The sequence below is a fragment of the Magnolia sinica genome, chromosome 12 (assembly GCF_029962835.1).
Source record: "Magnolia sinica isolate HGM2019 chromosome 12, MsV1, whole genome shotgun sequence".
NCBI classification, from domain to species: domain Eukaryota; kingdom Viridiplantae; phylum Streptophyta; class Magnoliopsida; order Magnoliales; family Magnoliaceae; genus Magnolia; species Magnolia sinica.
Window position 1 is genome coordinate 65,662,183 of NC_080584.1, and position 16,588 is coordinate 65,678,770.

The 16,588-nt window shown below is 37.9% G+C and overlaps 2 protein-coding genes and 1 long non-coding RNA gene across 11 annotated transcripts in view; 2 read left to right on the top strand and 1 right to left on the bottom strand.

The window, feature by feature from the left end:
• The window catches only part of LOC131221681 (cysteine-rich receptor-like protein kinase 10), a 37,533-nt gene extending 35,792 nt beyond the window's left edge, over positions 1 to 1,741 (top strand). Inside the window, exon 9 of the mRNA XM_058216982.1 lies at positions 1,434 to 1,741. Coding sequence (XP_058072965.1) covers positions 1,434 to 1,741 — 308 coding nt within the window. The remainder of the gene's footprint in view (positions 1 to 1,433) is intronic.
• The window catches only part of LOC131221546 (cysteine-rich receptor-like protein kinase 44), an 83,818-nt gene that overhangs the window by 39,252 nt on the left and 27,978 nt on the right, over positions 1 to 16,588 (top strand). The gene's annotated exons all lie outside the window — the stretch shown is intronic.
• On the bottom strand, positions 4,569 to 10,114 carry LOC131221547 (uncharacterized). 9 transcript variants are annotated; one of them, XR_009159405.1, is made up of 8 exons: positions 9,813 to 10,113; positions 9,474 to 9,519; positions 9,303 to 9,363; positions 8,016 to 8,484; positions 7,181 to 7,338; positions 6,327 to 6,405; positions 5,981 to 6,076; positions 4,569 to 4,696 (listed from the first exon to the last, which is right to left on the bottom strand). It is a non-coding gene; the product is annotated as an uncharacterized LOC131221547 (long non-coding RNA). The 9 variants fall into 9 exon arrangements; XR_009159404.1 differs by having other exon boundaries at positions 5,969 to 6,076; XR_009159403.1 differs by lacking the exon at positions 4,569 to 4,696 and having other exon boundaries at positions 5,701 to 6,076; positions 8,016 to 8,059; positions 8,236 to 8,484; positions 9,813 to 10,114.

Below are 16,588 nucleotides of genomic sequence, written 5' to 3' on the forward strand. Positions count from 1 at the left end.
CTATTCTCAATTCTCTAAAGCTATAACCTATAACCTATAACCTAAACCTTAACCTAAACCTAAACCTATAACCTTAACTAAACCAAAACCTATAACCTAAAACTTAACCTATAACCTATAACCTAAACTTATAACCTATAACCTAAACTAAACCTAAACCTAAAACCTAAACCTAAACCTATAACCTAAACCTAAACCTAAAACCTAAATGTATTTTCAAATCCCTAAACCTAAACCTACACCTAATCCTAATCTCAAATCCCTAACCTAAACTTAAACCTAAACTTGAAAACCCAAACCTAAACCTAATCCTGAACCCGAACCCAATTTCCTAAACCTAAACCTTAACCTATTCTCAATTCCCTAAAGCTATAACATATAACCTATAACCTAAACCTAAACCTAAACCTATAACCTTAACCATCTAAAATGCTTGGCGAGTTAATGGTTGTTCTTGTTGTAAAAAATATGAATAACCAGTGATTTGGAGTACATCAAAACATAGCCTCATTGTGGTTTGTGCATAATTAGCGGTGGCAATTTCTTAAGGGGTATTCATGGTACATGTTGACAAAGTCCATCTGTGCATCCTAGAGTATAGGATGTTTTTATGTTCTTCATAATTATACAGTTCTGTGCAATTTCTGAGGCAGAAGAATTAGTTTTCTTCCATTGAAGATCCAGGTCAGTTCCCAACCTTAGGTGCTAAGTGAGATCAGCAAATGTGATCAAGCTTTTCTATCTTACCACCAACCGGCCTGATCTGGTTTTACGGATCCCCTTTCTTCCTAATGCTAAGGAAATTGGTTTTTCCAAATGTTGTACTTCTCTTATGAAACATTTTTAATCCATTTTTAAAGAAATGGGTTTGACTGAATTGTTCCATTTCAATCAGCAAATGTGATGTTGCCATGCATATCCATCATTGTTGTCATTAACAATCCCCCTGCAATGTAAATTAAAATTAGTTCATCTCATTTTAGTTAAGAGTATTTATGTTTCAGTGATCTTGGTTTATATAAATTATCCATGTCATTGATATAAGAATGTGAACCTTTCATCCATGATTCAAGTTTTTCCCAAGACAAGGTGTGGTTGTGAAAGGGTCCAGGGAAATTGTTTTTCATGATTGGTTGAAAGGTCAATTGACATCTTGTCCCATTTTGCTTTAAAAAAAAAAAAAAAAAAAAGGCTCTTGCGATTTGTTTTGCCAATGTGTATAGATGTATGCTAAGTGCAGTTGTGTGCTTTGTAAAAGCCAGCCCAAGAAATGTGTTGATTGGCCCCATGTGTACTACTGCTGTGGAATGGGAAGATGCCATTTCTTTCAATATTGCCACTTCTGACATACCTGCTCATATTCTTTTAATCTTTTTTTTTTTTGAGCAAATAATTTGGGGATTTTCCATATCTATTTGGTTGTTGCTTGTTAGGTGACTTTTGCCTCACCTTTGTTTGCAGGTTAGCTTACCTAGATTTCACAGATGGTGATAGTTTCTCCAAGGCCTTGGAACTTAACAGTTCAGAACTTGGGGACTACGCCTTGATAGTAGAGGAGGCAAGGCCAAGAAGTGACAACCGTGAAGGTGTTGGCAGGAGCGGCGGTGGTAGAGGCGGCAGAGATAGTGGTGGCCGATTTGGAGGCCGATGTGGAGGCGGCCGAGGGGTCGCTTTAGTAGTGGTGGTTTTGGCGGTGGTAGGGGATGTGGAAATAAACCAAGCATGGGAGCAGCTAGTATAGGTAGGTCATGAAGTCTCATTACTTATTAGCCAGTGCCGGGAACAGATGAATTGTACGATCTGCAACTCGAGGATGTTGTGTAATATCTCAGTTCCTACAAGCTGAGCCCATTAGCGTGAATGAATATGAATATGATGAAATATATTATATAACAGGTGTATATCAGGAAGAATATGATGAAATATATTGTAACAGGTGTATATCAGGAATTTTGTGTTGGAATAATGTTTTTTTTTTAAAAGAGACTTTTACCTACAAAACTTTTCGTAGGTAAAAGTTTTGTAAATATTTTTACCTACAAAAATTTTCGTCAGTAAAAGTTTTTTACGTATTTTTTAGCGACGAAAATGTTAGTCGCTAAAAGTTTTGTAATTGTTTTTAGTGACGAACACTATCGTCGCTAAAGATCAATATCTTTTTTTTTTTTTTCCCGACGAAAATATTTGTCGCTAAAAGTTTTGTAATTTTTTTAGCGGCGACAACTATCATCGCTAAAAGTTTAACATTTATTTATATTAAAAGTTTTTCAAAAACAAAAAAATTTCTCGATAAAAGTTGTGAAAATATTTTTAACTATGAATAAATTTTCGTCGGTAAATTTTTTTAGCGACAAAAAAAAATCGTCGCTAAAAGTTGTGTAAATATTTTAACTACGAATAAATTTTCCTCAGTAAATTTTTTTAGCGATGAAAAAATTCATTACTACAAAGTTTTTTTAGCGACGAAAAAATTCGTCGCTAAAAGTTGTGTAAATATTTTTGCCTACGAATAAATTTTTGTCGGTAAAAGTTTTTTGGCAACAAAACAATTCGTCGGTAAAAGTTTTTTTAGCAACAAAAAAATTCGTCGCTTAAAAGCTTGCCTTTGCCAACGATTCAAATTTTTCGTCGATAAAGACCTTTTGCATCAGTTTTTTAGCGACGAAAATTTTCATCGCTAAAACTTTTTAGCTATGAAAATTTGGCTTTTAGCGACGAAAATTTCCGTCGCTAAAAGTAGGATTTCTTATAGTGTGACAGTCCAAAGGAATAGTCAAGAGACGTGGGTATCTTTCAAATACAGTGATGATGACACACCTCCCTTACATAACACACATGATTTCAATGATGAGGTAAATGTTAATTTATTCGAACCTCAACCCAATTCAAGAATGGAATGTGAGGAAAGCTATCCCATCCCAAGTGTGCACTACTAGACAGAATTAGAAAATGATGCATATTGGGATGACTATTATGAACATGCAGCCCAAATTCTCCTAGAATCAATCTCAAGTTTGGTCTAGGTTAATGATCAAGACTTACACGAAGTGGTCGGTCATAATGAGCCACTCCCCTCACCTGACATGTCTGATTTAAAAGTGGAGGATGAACCCCTCACAACCGACCCTTCTAACTCTTGTGAAACATATTCGGACTACTCCTCTGAATCAAATGATAATGTGATTTGGGAGAAGGACGAGTTGCTCGCTATGACCTTGGAATTTGAAACCACTCAGTTGAGACCAACATCTGAGCTATACACATTTGACAATTCAACACCTCGATTGAGTTGTTTTAATGAACAGAGTGATCACATCGATGCTTCCTCTATTGATTTTCAATCTGTTTGTACAGGACTGGAGCAAGAGAGCATTCCTCCATCCACTTTTAAGGATGATGAATTCCTTGGGCAGATCATCACGAGCTCCAATATGAAAAATAAGTGACTCTCAGCCAAATTCCCTAATGCTTTGGATGATTACTTGACACACTTTGTAGAATCAAATGATCTTATGATAAGAGACATACTGAATGCCTTGCAAGACAACATCTCGCTAGTCATCACTAACTAAGAGAACCCTTATTCTGAAGCCCCTCCCTCCCCAAATCTATATTGTTTACCATTAAAGGAGGAGGAACTGACAATGGAATTGAAGTCTGATACTTCAGAATGTGTTGAGACTACATCACTTCTTGTGAAGTTTTCTGAACTTTATTTACTTGTAGTCTTTGATTCACCATGGGATAATAACACTGAAATTCTTCTGTCACAGGTGAATCGTATATACTTTGGATACCTCAAGCAATTTAATGAAAATTTTCTCATGAGGTACATAAGTTTCTTTAGAAAGTCATGCTCCAGAGTGTCCAAGCCTATTGCAAAAAGGGATTTTGGATGATCCTGTTGAGGAACTTACTGAGAAACTTATCAAGATATTGGCCAGAAGAGGAACCTTGCGGCATGACTGAGTAGCTTTTTCCCTGCTTTCATAGGACTAGGATAGTTTTCTTGATGCCGTTCTAGGATAGTTTACTTGATGCCGTTCTAGAATAGTCGGCTTTATGCCGTTAAGCTAGTTTGCTTCCTGCATTGTTTTAGGATAGTTTGTTTCCGTGTCTTTACTCTCGTGTTGACCGGCTTTCATGCTGTGATCACACTACCAGAAAAATGGGCAAAGGCTATGGATTTAATCCGTAGCCATAGACCTATGGCTACGGACTAAATCCGTAGCACGACCGTCGTCGTAGGTGCCGAACCAATAGGTCCAAAACATATGGCTACGGATTTAATCCGTAGCGATAGTTGAAAAATGCTACGGATCTAGTCCGTAGAAATATTTTTGTAGCCAAAAGCATCTACAGCTACGGATATTATTGGTAGCTAAAAGTGGTGTTGGATCCGTAGCAATATGCCAAAGCTTATAACGTTATGGTTATCAGATTAGTAGCTACGGTTAATATCCGTAGCTATTTCCAACATTATTTTTTTTAAAAAATAATCATTCATTCATTCAATTACCACCTGCATAATAATTCATTCATTCAATTACAATCATTCATTCAATAATGAATCAATTACAATTCTTCATTCAATTAAAAGTTTATCTCTACTCCTTGCAAATTACCCCTGACAACGTATGAGCAAAAAGAGCTCCATATAGCCGTTCTACTTGCGAATTGTCATCAACCGACAAGCCTATCAAAAGAAAAAGAAAAGAAAGAAATGAAAGAACTTACAAACCTCCTTTCCAATTTGAGCAAACAACAGTACATGTCAAGATTAGAGCAAAAGAACAAGAAAAGATAATGATACTCTTAGAAGCCTCCTTCCAATTTGAAGGAAAAACTTTACATCAAGAACAGAGCTTTGCTAAGTGCACATACATGTGCAATAAAGCAATCCAATCACATAAGCATATATTAAGAACAGATAAGATAGCTACAGGCAATATTCATTTATAAATGGACGATTTGGCTCTTTGGGAAACATGTGCCCATGATGGAAGCCAATAGTAGATGATGGAAGCTAGTAGTAGATTGTTTATTTGAAAAACACAAACCAAATCCTAGCTTGCTTCTCACTATGACTTTTCTTAATTTTCACTTTTTTTACTTGGCTTTTACCACCTTATATGTGAGACATGGCCAAAAATTGTAAATTTTCCACAATCCTAGCCACTCAATTAGCATAGAGTCCAAAATGTGTGATCATAGTTCTGCCTCAATTCAAGGGCTCAGGATCATCCAAGAGGCTGGAACTTTTGGGGCAAGGCCCATATTTGGTTTGGTCCGAAATTTTATACATCAGCCTGGTGACCCATGGAAATGAACACCTTACATTCAACAAACATTTGATGAGCTGATGTGCAATACTAAATCATTCTCAGATAGAAAAATAAAAAATTAAAAAATCAGAAGTGGGCTAATGTTAAGAGAACAACAAACCACCCAATGTATTTAGCAATGGAATTTGATCAACAAATAGATTTTCATGGAATCCTGCCCGGGCTGCCCCTAATAGCTGGGACAAGGCTATAGTGATGAAATAGATTTAATAAAAAAATACATTTGAGGCCTTTGATTGCTAGCTAATTAGACAAAAAAAAAACAAAATTCAGACTATAAACAAAAAAAATATATATTTAGGACTGCTACCTATGCACCATTTTGATCCACTTTCAAGAAAAAGATCCAAACATGTTAGAAGTATGCATCCATATGGCAAATTACCTATTATACAACCAGCAAGGCAGCAATAAAAAGTGTGTACATTGATCAAATTGAATCCGGATTAGCCGTTGGTATCCTCATAAATATTGAGTTGTCTCATATACAGTGTGTGCATTGATCAATGTTGAGGAGTAGTATATAGCACAGTCCAAAAGCTGGCTGCCAAGAACTATTTGTTTGTATAAAGAAGAAAACAGTACATGCCAAGCCCCACCCAACAAATGACCCATAATAATACCATTTGAATTACCAGGCACCCATATATATGAAGGCTCAAAGGTAGAATGCAGCCAGCAAGCTGATTTACTAGTTCTTATCTCTGCTCAGGGCTTCCATGCTCAAAAAACTGCAAAGACAAACAATTAATTGAGCAGTTTTATATCATAGGCGAACAGAGTTCATACGACCAACATGAGAATGAATATGGAGACTACTAGATCACCAGCCCACAGCCTTTTAAAAAAATGATAAAGGAGGGCAGATGAACAAGGTAAAAAGAATGGAAGGTATCTTTACGGGGGGGGGGGGGGGTTGGGGGGAAGAAGAAGAAAAAGAATGGAAGGAAACCAATGATTGTTTTTCAAGAAAAATCATACCTTTTGAGTAACATAATTGCCGAATGCATCAGTCATCAATGTTGGAGCATGTGGGAGAACAACTTCAAAAGCAGAATAACTACAAAGTGAATCAAGAATCAAAAGCAGCATAAAAGACAACAACTAGCATATGGTAGCCACATCCACATGAGCAAAGTACTGTTTAGAAGTTTTACACAATTGTAAAATCCTACAAGGAACAAACTCCTCATCTTGCCACTAATCTATCTGAACATCCTCATTTCAGCTATAATCATCCTAGATATTTACAGAGTTGTGTCATTTTTTTGAATGATTGAATTTTATTAATAATCCAAAAGGCCACACAAATACCTGTAGTTATAAACAAATTACTGTTGTAAGCTTAACGGCAGTAGGAATCGGACCAACAACAATGTTAAATCTGGCAGGCACCAACATAGAAGTTTTCCTTCTCAATTGAAATTTAACCAATGAAACGAAGGAAATGGTGAAGTATCCGATCTTCAATCAATTTATTACTTATTGCAAAACAGAAAAGAAAAAATTTCAAGAAAGAAAAGGAAAAAAAGGAAATTTTCAAGAGTAAATACAGTAATATTAGAAGGAAGTAGGATTGCAGCTGCAACATTTGCATCTGCTCTACAGCCACTGCATTATTCAAGGAAAAAGAAATAAACAAGATTTGCCATTTTACTGAAATGTTCCCTTGGAATGAAAATGTAACTCAGAAATGACAAAAGTACAATTTAGAAGGTTGCTTGTATAAAGAGCAAAATCAAAGAATTATACCAAAAATACCCAGAACTTAATATGGATAAGTAAACAATGACAACCTCTTGGAAAAAATCAACCACCACAGTTATCAAACCAACCTATTTCCATGGCAGTAAATGACACATGGTAGGGGAATGCTTTCCGGGAAAGTTGATAGAACATAATGGATGCACTTCAAAGTATGGCCTCTTCGATTTTGAAGCCACCACCACTAGAAGCCACAACTTAATCCTATCATCATCTACTTCAGCTCCAACTGCAAACCCACACACACCAAAAAAAAAAAAACCCATCTTTAGAAGAATTCTCCAAACTTCAGAAAATCTAAGATATTAAATAGCATAATTATGATGATTGGAGCACAAGTTTTAAACTAAACCAAAGGTTGAGTAGAGCAATGTGATTGTTTGGTTTATATGGAGAAGAAGAGAGAACAGCAAAGTAGGGTCTGAGTATGAGTGGAAGACAGGAAAGAGATGGGTTGAGACATTTTCGGGAGATGTGTATTGTGGGTGCTACAGAGAAAGGTGCAGCTGGTTTTCTTTTCTTGAAAATGCTTATGTACCTCACACTACCTACCTACTTTGGGTTGCTTACTCTAATTGGGGGGAATGAATTCATATGTATAAAATCCAAGAGCCAAGTGATCCATGAATGAAGCTATGTTACTAAAGTACAACAAGGATTTGTTACATCTCATGAGCACTTCATTTTAAAATATTTCTAACAATGTCACAAGTTTGGTTTTTAGCCCGATTGTTAGTGTTCAATATACTAGATCTGGATTTCAAGTCAGGGATGGGGGAACACATATCTTAAACAACAGCACAGGTGCCCTTCAGTACAGCAACACATTCATCAGAATACCATCAATAAAAAACAGGTTCAACTTTAAAAATCAACCGACTAAAGTAGAGACAGGATCAAATTTACCTAAATGCCCACATGGCTGCACAAATAGAAGTCCACCGCAGTTCCTGTGAGTTAAAGAGACAGGTTTCCAGCGATTGAATTTAAGGTATCAATTAAACAAATTACTTGTTTCGTCCATGAAAATTACTAGCACTTATATAATTGTGAGTTACCAAACACCTACAATAATCTCTCAAAATTGGGGCATGTATGATGTTTAGCCTATTAATCACCATCTTACCAGGAAATATATATCAACTTTTTGTCATTTTTGGACAACAACAAATGTTGGTGGAGGCTGGTAATTTGGCTCGAGTGATGTGCATGCTTGAAAAGATCAAACATTAGGAAAGCTAAGGTGAGTTGACATTATATAACAAACAAAAACAGAGAAAGATAGAACTCTTTTAAAATTGAAGATGTCACCTTCCGGATTGCATCTAGTTCATACAGTAAGACCTAGTAAAATTGGCCTTTGGTCACACCATCCCTACATATACACAGAGAGCATTATTACCCTATTGGGGAAAAATGAGGAAGTCATTCATTATGGAAAGGAAATGTCAATAACAATCACCTGTAGAACAGAATATGCTCGCTTTACTTTTCATTATATATATATATATATATATATATATATATATATATATATATTTGACGGGTCCAAACCAAAGTCAACCTGATCATGTTCAATAGTTTAAATTATTGGTATAATGGTCTTGAAGGCCTAGTATTTTCTCAAATTTGTGACACTCATCAACTACAATTGGGTCTTAAGCAACTTGAGGCTCCTTTAATCTGCGGATTGGTTGTAACTTTAAAATCAACCATGATAAAACCAGAACCTTCACCTATGCCCATTGAATTGGCCATGGTAGAGACTCACAATACAAGGAAACATACTGTAAGGGATTCAATCTTGCCATTGGCAATACCATAGTAAGTAGTAGTTCATAGTTTACATATGCCATACTCATTTGAAGTTTGTTGAAAATGGGTTGAGAAAGCCTCTTGATGGTTGGCTACACCAAAGATGAACATCTTTTAATAATAATGTGTTTACTACTCCACATAAAAGAGGAAGGATGATGGGTGGAGGGCTCATCAATCCCATTGGAAGCCTACTGTAAATGATTCAAAACAAATGTCTAGATTAGCCAATCAAGATATAAACAGTGCAAGGATCCAGACAAGCCCTAACAGAACTGCGCACGGCTGTTAACATGAAATCAAGCAAAGAAGCTACCATTTTCTCCTTGGTTAAAAGAAAACAGTAAAAAGTAAACGAGGACTAGAAACAATAAATACCTTTCCAAAGAACCCCTGACATCAAAATTGTAGAAAGAGAACGGTTCAAAAGAACAAACTCCTGGATAGAATCCATCATTTACAGTATTCAATAAAACAATGGAAAAAACAAAACAGTACCTGTGTAATACTAAACAATATAGTATATTCTATGGTAATCAATGAACCAACCTGAAGTGCTGAAACAAATCCCATATCACCACTTTACCATCTAACCCTGTATGAAACGATGCAATAAGATGGCATATGTTGACCAACACTTATCTAGTGTGTTAGACAGGGACAAATCCCAACATCTTATTAGGGTTCAATGACCCTAATAAGACACTTTCAGAAATCCCAACATCTTTGTCGTGGAGATCATATTTTCTCATCCAAGATGCAATAAGGAAACTAAAACTCACTAACGGATCCAAGACGCAATTCGTGGATGTCTTCTTATAAAACCCTAAATCTAATCAAGGAAAAAAAAAACACCATCAAATGAATCAAAGAGAACTAAAACTCGACCTGTGTTCCTGATAAAATCTGAAGGCGTCGCCCTGCAACCTTCTCCTCAAGAGATGTTGGAATTTCATCAACTGGAACCTTACCCATCCTTCCCAACCTTAAGCATTTGGAGATTAGTGAGATTGCAAAGATCTAGAAGCAGCCGATCGGATGATAAAATGCAGACAAGGAGAGAGAGAGAGAGAGAGAGAGAGAGAGAGAGAGAGAGAGAGAGAGAGAGAGAGATGGGAGGGAAAGCAGGCTGGCCATGACAGCCACAAGAAAGGGAGATGGTGAAACCCTTGAGCTCGGGAGAATAAAAAAAAACTCCCGCGGGCTCCTTTTTTGGGTGCAGATTGCTTATTACCCCCACACGAAGCTATACATGACGGACGATCATGTAAGAGGCTCTGTGGGGCCCACCGTGATGTATGTGGTTTATCCACTTCACACATTCATTTTGAAAGTTAGCTTTAGCGCAATATCCAAAAAATACAGCAGATCGAAGGCCTTAGTGGACCACACCAAATCAACGGTTAGGTACTTAAATCTCCACTATTTCCTACGGTGTGGTCCACTTGAGCTTTGATCTGCCTCCTTTTTTGGGATCGTGTCCAAAATTGATCATTCAAAATGGATGGACGGCTTAGATAAAATATATACATTGCAGTAGGCACGTCAATCTATAGTTAATGGGATTTGTGGTTGGTAGCCTTTAGCTACGGATTAAAGCCGTAGTTATATAGCTAAGGTTTATATCCATAACTAAAAGCCTTAATAGTCCGTAGCCTTTGTTCATTTTTTTGGTAGTGTCATTGTGGAAACGTCCTTCTCAATTCTTTCATCCAAGTATTATCTTCTCATCACTTCTCATTTACTTTCATGGTCCCATGTGCATTGCATACTCATATATCTTTTACATTGAGGACAATGTAAATTTTAGGTTAGGGGTGGGAGATTAGGTTTCCTAATCAGTGTTTTCTTGGTCTTAAGTAGAAATTGTGAAATTTTTTAAAATTTTCTGGAATTTCTTGTGAATTCGAAGTGATTTTAACGGCAATCTTCGATTTAAAATTACAAGATACGTGATGTTGGTAATTTATGACTCTTGGATTCAGTTATCTGTTAGATTTCACAGTTAAGTTTGAATTGTTAATCCATGATTAAAAGTTTTAATCATTGATTGAGTCATGATTTCACATGTCACATTTTGCTTACACATTAAGGTTTCAGTTCTATATTGAAGGGATAACTTGGTGATCATTAAGCATGGAAGGAACCAACCTGAGGAATTTGTCCATCATGTTTAATTAAAAAAAAAGAAGAAGAAGAAGAGAAACAAAGAAAGAAAGAAAAAGAATACCTAGCAAAAAAACAGTTGTCATCAGAAAAGGATTTGGCGAATGGTCTTCACCATGGGTTTGCTCCCTATAGGTGCGGACTCAAGTCCCCAAGATTGATATTTAGGACAGGTTGGGTGTACGATCTTCACCATAGGTTTGCTCCTTATAGGTGAGGATTTGATTCCCCTGCTCATCAATGGAAAAATCAAAAGCTGGAAAAATAAAAATAAAAACTATAAGGCAAGTTCTGGTTTAGGTTTTGGCTATCCTGAATACTCTTCTGATCATCAATGTTATCATGAAATTTACGATTGGATCTCTTAATAATAATAAGCTGAGACTACACTACACACCCATGGAACTCAATGTTTAGAATTTTTCTAATTGATGGATTAATACTCTGAACTTGATTATGAAGTTTACCATGCACTTAAGTCCAGGAGAAAGTAATGCCCAACATTCATGAGTCTTAGAATCCCAGGATCTAGATTGCTTTTCAAAAATCATTCGGGTTTACAGAAATTTTTCTATAATTCTCAACGTATTTTTCACATACTTTGTTTGGGACTAGCAAAATGTTAGTTGGGAGTCAAAAACCTGTTCACTCCCCAATTATAAGGTTGTGATGTAGTAATAAACTCGGTGAGACCAAGGTTGAATCCTAAGGGACTAAAACTTGTACGTAATCTGAAATTAAGTAGAATTAGACCTAGACTAAGATGAAATCTAAATCGAGTGTAATTTGAGGAATAATGATGAAATATTTATCTAAAACTTAGAGAATTCAGAGGAAGGAAACTAGGGTGCCAAGGATCCACTTGTAGTAACTGGGAAGTTACCTTGTATTGATTCAATAACACAACTAGAATCAGAGTCCTATCCTATCCAGTTGATAAGAAGAGATTTGTCAAATCTCTGAACTTCTCATGAATCTAATCATCAAAGGATTAGAATGGTGAAGATTTGGAAGTGATTCTGTTACCAAACCATGCCCAGGAGATGATGGCAAACAATAACAACTTACCATTATCACAACCAATTATAAGAGAATTGTGAAGGTTAGGAAAGATTCCGTCACCCAACCATGCCCAGGAGACAATGGTGAACAACAAGGCCTCTTAAATTTACAATCTTATAATGAAAAGAATATACTCAAAGCTATTGCAGATCTACTATAATTTGAGTCACAATAAACCATTAAAAACTAAAAGTATTCCTTAATAATCAAACTAGAATCCATAAGAGTTAAATAACCATGAATCAAAGCAAAGCCACCTTCCTAATTACGCTACAAGCTTCACCTCTTAGCCCATCATAGACATGGTGGACCAAAGACTCTTAAATAAGCAAAACAACTAAAAAAAAAAAGAGGGAAGAACAGAAAACTCTGGTGCTTCACACGTCCAAGCCTCCACACCTCCAAGCCTCCACGACTGCCCCTCCATCCCATCTTCTCTCTTCTCTCTCACGTTTTGTAGGAAGCAAGGATGGCTGGAGTCTTTACACATAAGAGGTAGTTTATTTCCGTCAGTGTTGTTTACGCAGCAAGGCGTTTTTAGAAACTTCTTTACGCACGCCAAACCGCGCACTCTGTTCTGCAACCGTGTTTGGAATGAATTTGAGATGAGGATCTTCCCATCTTTAAAATCTGCCAACGTGGCGAGGGTAAGAACCCCTTGCCTGATCAAATGGACGGTTTGGATCAATGATCCTGCCATGATCACAGTCAAGTAACTGGCCCACACCGGCCAGTTTTCTCGGACGCAGAAACAACGCAGTTTCTATGCTGGACTGATGGTGGGGCCCATGATCGGGTTTCTATGAATAATCCACTCCGTTAATTACATTCCCCTTGAAATTTCAGTCAGGAATGGCGTGATTCCATTCACATTTAGTGTGGCTCACCTGATCTTTCACTCCACCATCGATCTTCCGTTTGGACGGTTGAAAACTAATCCTTACTGCTTCTTGAAAAATTTACACCTAGGTGAGGGTTACAGCTCCCCTCCAGACACCATGGACGGTCCGGATCATTGATATGGCTGATGGATGGGGCCCACAAGCATCGTGCGGCTATCCCCTGTTCGCAGCAGAGTTTAAATAGGAAACCAAGTCGGGTCAGCGCTCGCTGACCGACTTAGTTAGTTTGGTGCATAGCGGCTGTGTTCATGCATCGTACACATGTACTGCCCAGTGGGCCCCACAGTGATGTATTGAAGACAATCCATTCCGTCCATCCATTTCCTCAGTTAATTTAAAGGGTTGAGACTTGAATTGAAGCATATTCAGAGATTAAGTGGGCCCTAGATTGCTTATTTATGGGCTGATTTGGCCGTTTTGTTACTTTCACAAGGATCCTAGAGCTGAATTCGATGTGTATGGTTAATTTGTGGTCCTCAGGCTATATATGAATTTTCAAGTCGAACGGATGGTGAGAACCCTGTGATCTTGCATTCTGGACGAATTTCAGGCCTTTTTATCTCGACACACTAGATTTTCTCGAATCCTGGGCGTGTAAATTCTTCAATTGCAGTCCCCTGGGTCCGTCCTTTGCCTTGGTGATTCTGGAGCGTCAAATCCATGCATTTGGCACCCTTTTCAATCCAAACTCCTAGATTCACCTTGCATCACAAACATGATTAAACTATGGCGTTCAACGGTATCATGTTCGCAAAATCGAGTAATAATTGGGGTCTAATATGTAATATTTGACCCTCAATAGTTGATGAGTCTGTAGAAACCACCACAGCTCTTTCATTTTTGCATTTCACAACAGTTACGGCATTACCACAAACACCTTCGTAGAAGCTCAGGCTATGGTAGATGGTCTGCAAGTGTAACACCCCGTACTTTTCACTACTCAGGTGCTACTATAGATATCTAAATCAGCTAGCACATGTGTGCGAACACACTCCTCTCACCTTATGCATCATCATTCAATGGTCCTCAATCTATCCATCTCGACCATCTAGTACAATCTCATTCAAATATTAAGTCACTTGATCGTTGACTATTAGGGCGGACCATCATGCCATACCTAATCTGGATTGCAACTCACCAGAATCGAGACCAAACTCGTAGATCCATAATATCTAACTTGAAGGCCTACTACCTGATTATTACACCTAGGGCATCAGATCATTAATTCGACCATGGGCCTTCATCTAGACAACCCTAGGACACTTAGGACTGTTGGACGAAATTGTTATCCTTAGATTAAGTGATCCATCCATTAAATGGACAATCGCACCTTAGCGAAATGGTGTCAAACCTCGAAGGACTTAATTATGGAAATTCGATTGCGACAAAACTTCACCTAATGATCTATTAGAACAATCGAACTATACATGGTCATTTTCAGGACCTAACTCAGCAAATCCACTGATCATTGAGTCCACAACAGCCTGCATAGTGATCCACTACATGAACACACTAGTCAAATAATCTATGTATTAAATCTAGTATTATATTCCACTTAGATGGTTCTTAGGACTAGTAGGACCATTGACAAATGATTTTGAGGCAAGCCGATCATTGAATTATAGAGCAAACGTTGTGGTTGAGTGTACAACTATGGAGATGCACATTTGGCCAAAATAACTTAATCAAATAGTTGGATGGAGTGATGCACTGTAGCCTATGAGTTTGATAGCTTAAGAATCATGTGAAGGTGACCATTCAGATGCACCTATACTAGTCCATGACCCCTAAAACCACCTTAGGTCAAGATAGGAGCTATCCACCCATAGAATTGAGAGAAATTGACAAATTAAAATCAATTTAATCATTGATTTTCAAAAATCTATAATCTATTATTAAAACTATAATAATAATAATACTAATAATAGCAATAATAGTAATAGTAATAATAATGTTTGAAGATATCATAATATTGACATTCAATATGGTCAATTCATGGAATAGGTGGTTCCAACCATCTGATCAATTCCCAAAATAGTTGAAGTTCAGATTGGAATCAATTCGACCATTAGATCAATGCGAATCAATAAATAAGACAAGATCATTTAGTGTGGCCTGCCTAAGCCTTGGGTCCACCTTGTTTATCGCCAAATGTCCTAATACAACCTATGGAATGTGATGGACGGCGTGGATTCGTAATGAGACGCCCTTGTGGGGCCTACGTGAGGGTGTGTGTATGGTTGGATAGTGCACTAGTGGTGCACTGGACTTTAGAGACCGGTCAAATCGAGTTTGACCCCATGCCTCTCGCCCAAAAGAGGAAACACTCCGCTTTTCTTTCTTTCTCCTGCGCTGCAACAGTGTTAGCAAACAACGCCCTTGTCCTCGATTGATGGCCTGTCTACACTGTCGATTCGGACAATCTGGATTGTTCATCATGACTGGATGAAGGTCGTGAACGAACCCTGTGGTTTCACCCATTGGCATGCACTCACATGCACACAAACACTAGCGCAAGTAGGAGGTGCACTCAGATGGTTTCCAAAAACAGAAACACTATTTTCTCCTTAGTTGGCAATCCATAGGCGCACGTTCCCTTCAATCTCAGCCGTCAAACCGTTGGAAAAATCTCAGCCCTCCACCTAAGCAACGCGGTTTAGGGCTTTTCAAACAAAACCATGACCGGTTTCCATCCCACCCACTGTGTTGGAGGCGGATTCGGCCAGAGGAGATCCAGACCACTTGTTGTTAATCCAACGGTCTAGGAAGGGTTAAGACTGTTAGAGTAGATGGCATGCCTGGAAAATATCTCATGGATTCACCCCAAAAGGCAACTTGTGATCCATGAGATATCCTGGTGTCTGGAAAATATCTCATGGATCCACCCCGTAAGGCAACTCGTAATCCATGAGATATTCTGGTGTCCTTAGATAATCTTGCTCCAATTATACATAGTTATAATTAGCCTCACAATATTCACCTACCTTGTATATCTTGTAATATTCACCTACCTTGTATATCTTGTAACAACCCTCCAAATCAGTGGCTGATTGTTCTCCTCTCAAGTTATTAATAGAAACCGTGCACCTCCATGAGATGCATTGGATTACATCTCAATCTATCTTGGTATCAGAGCTATTATGAGTGCATCCACCATGTCAAGCACTTCATCTTCCTCCTTGTCGCCATCTGTTTCTAACATCACTCACTTCCTCAACATCAAACTTGACAAAGGCAATTTTTTGGTATGGCGTTCCCAGTTCCTTCCCATACTAAAACTCCATGATCTTGAAGGCCTTATCAATGGCACCTCTCCATGTCCAGACCATTTCCTCCCTCCAACAGAGAAGGATACCTTGCCTATCTTCAATCCTAACTACACCAAATGGATCAAAATGGACCAAATGCTCCTCTGCTGGCTCATCTCCTCCCTCACTGAACCGGTCATGGCCCATGTTGTCGGCCTCACCACATCTCGTGATGTGTGGTGTGCTTTGGAGAGGATCTTTGCATCGTCCTCCCGAGCTCACGTAT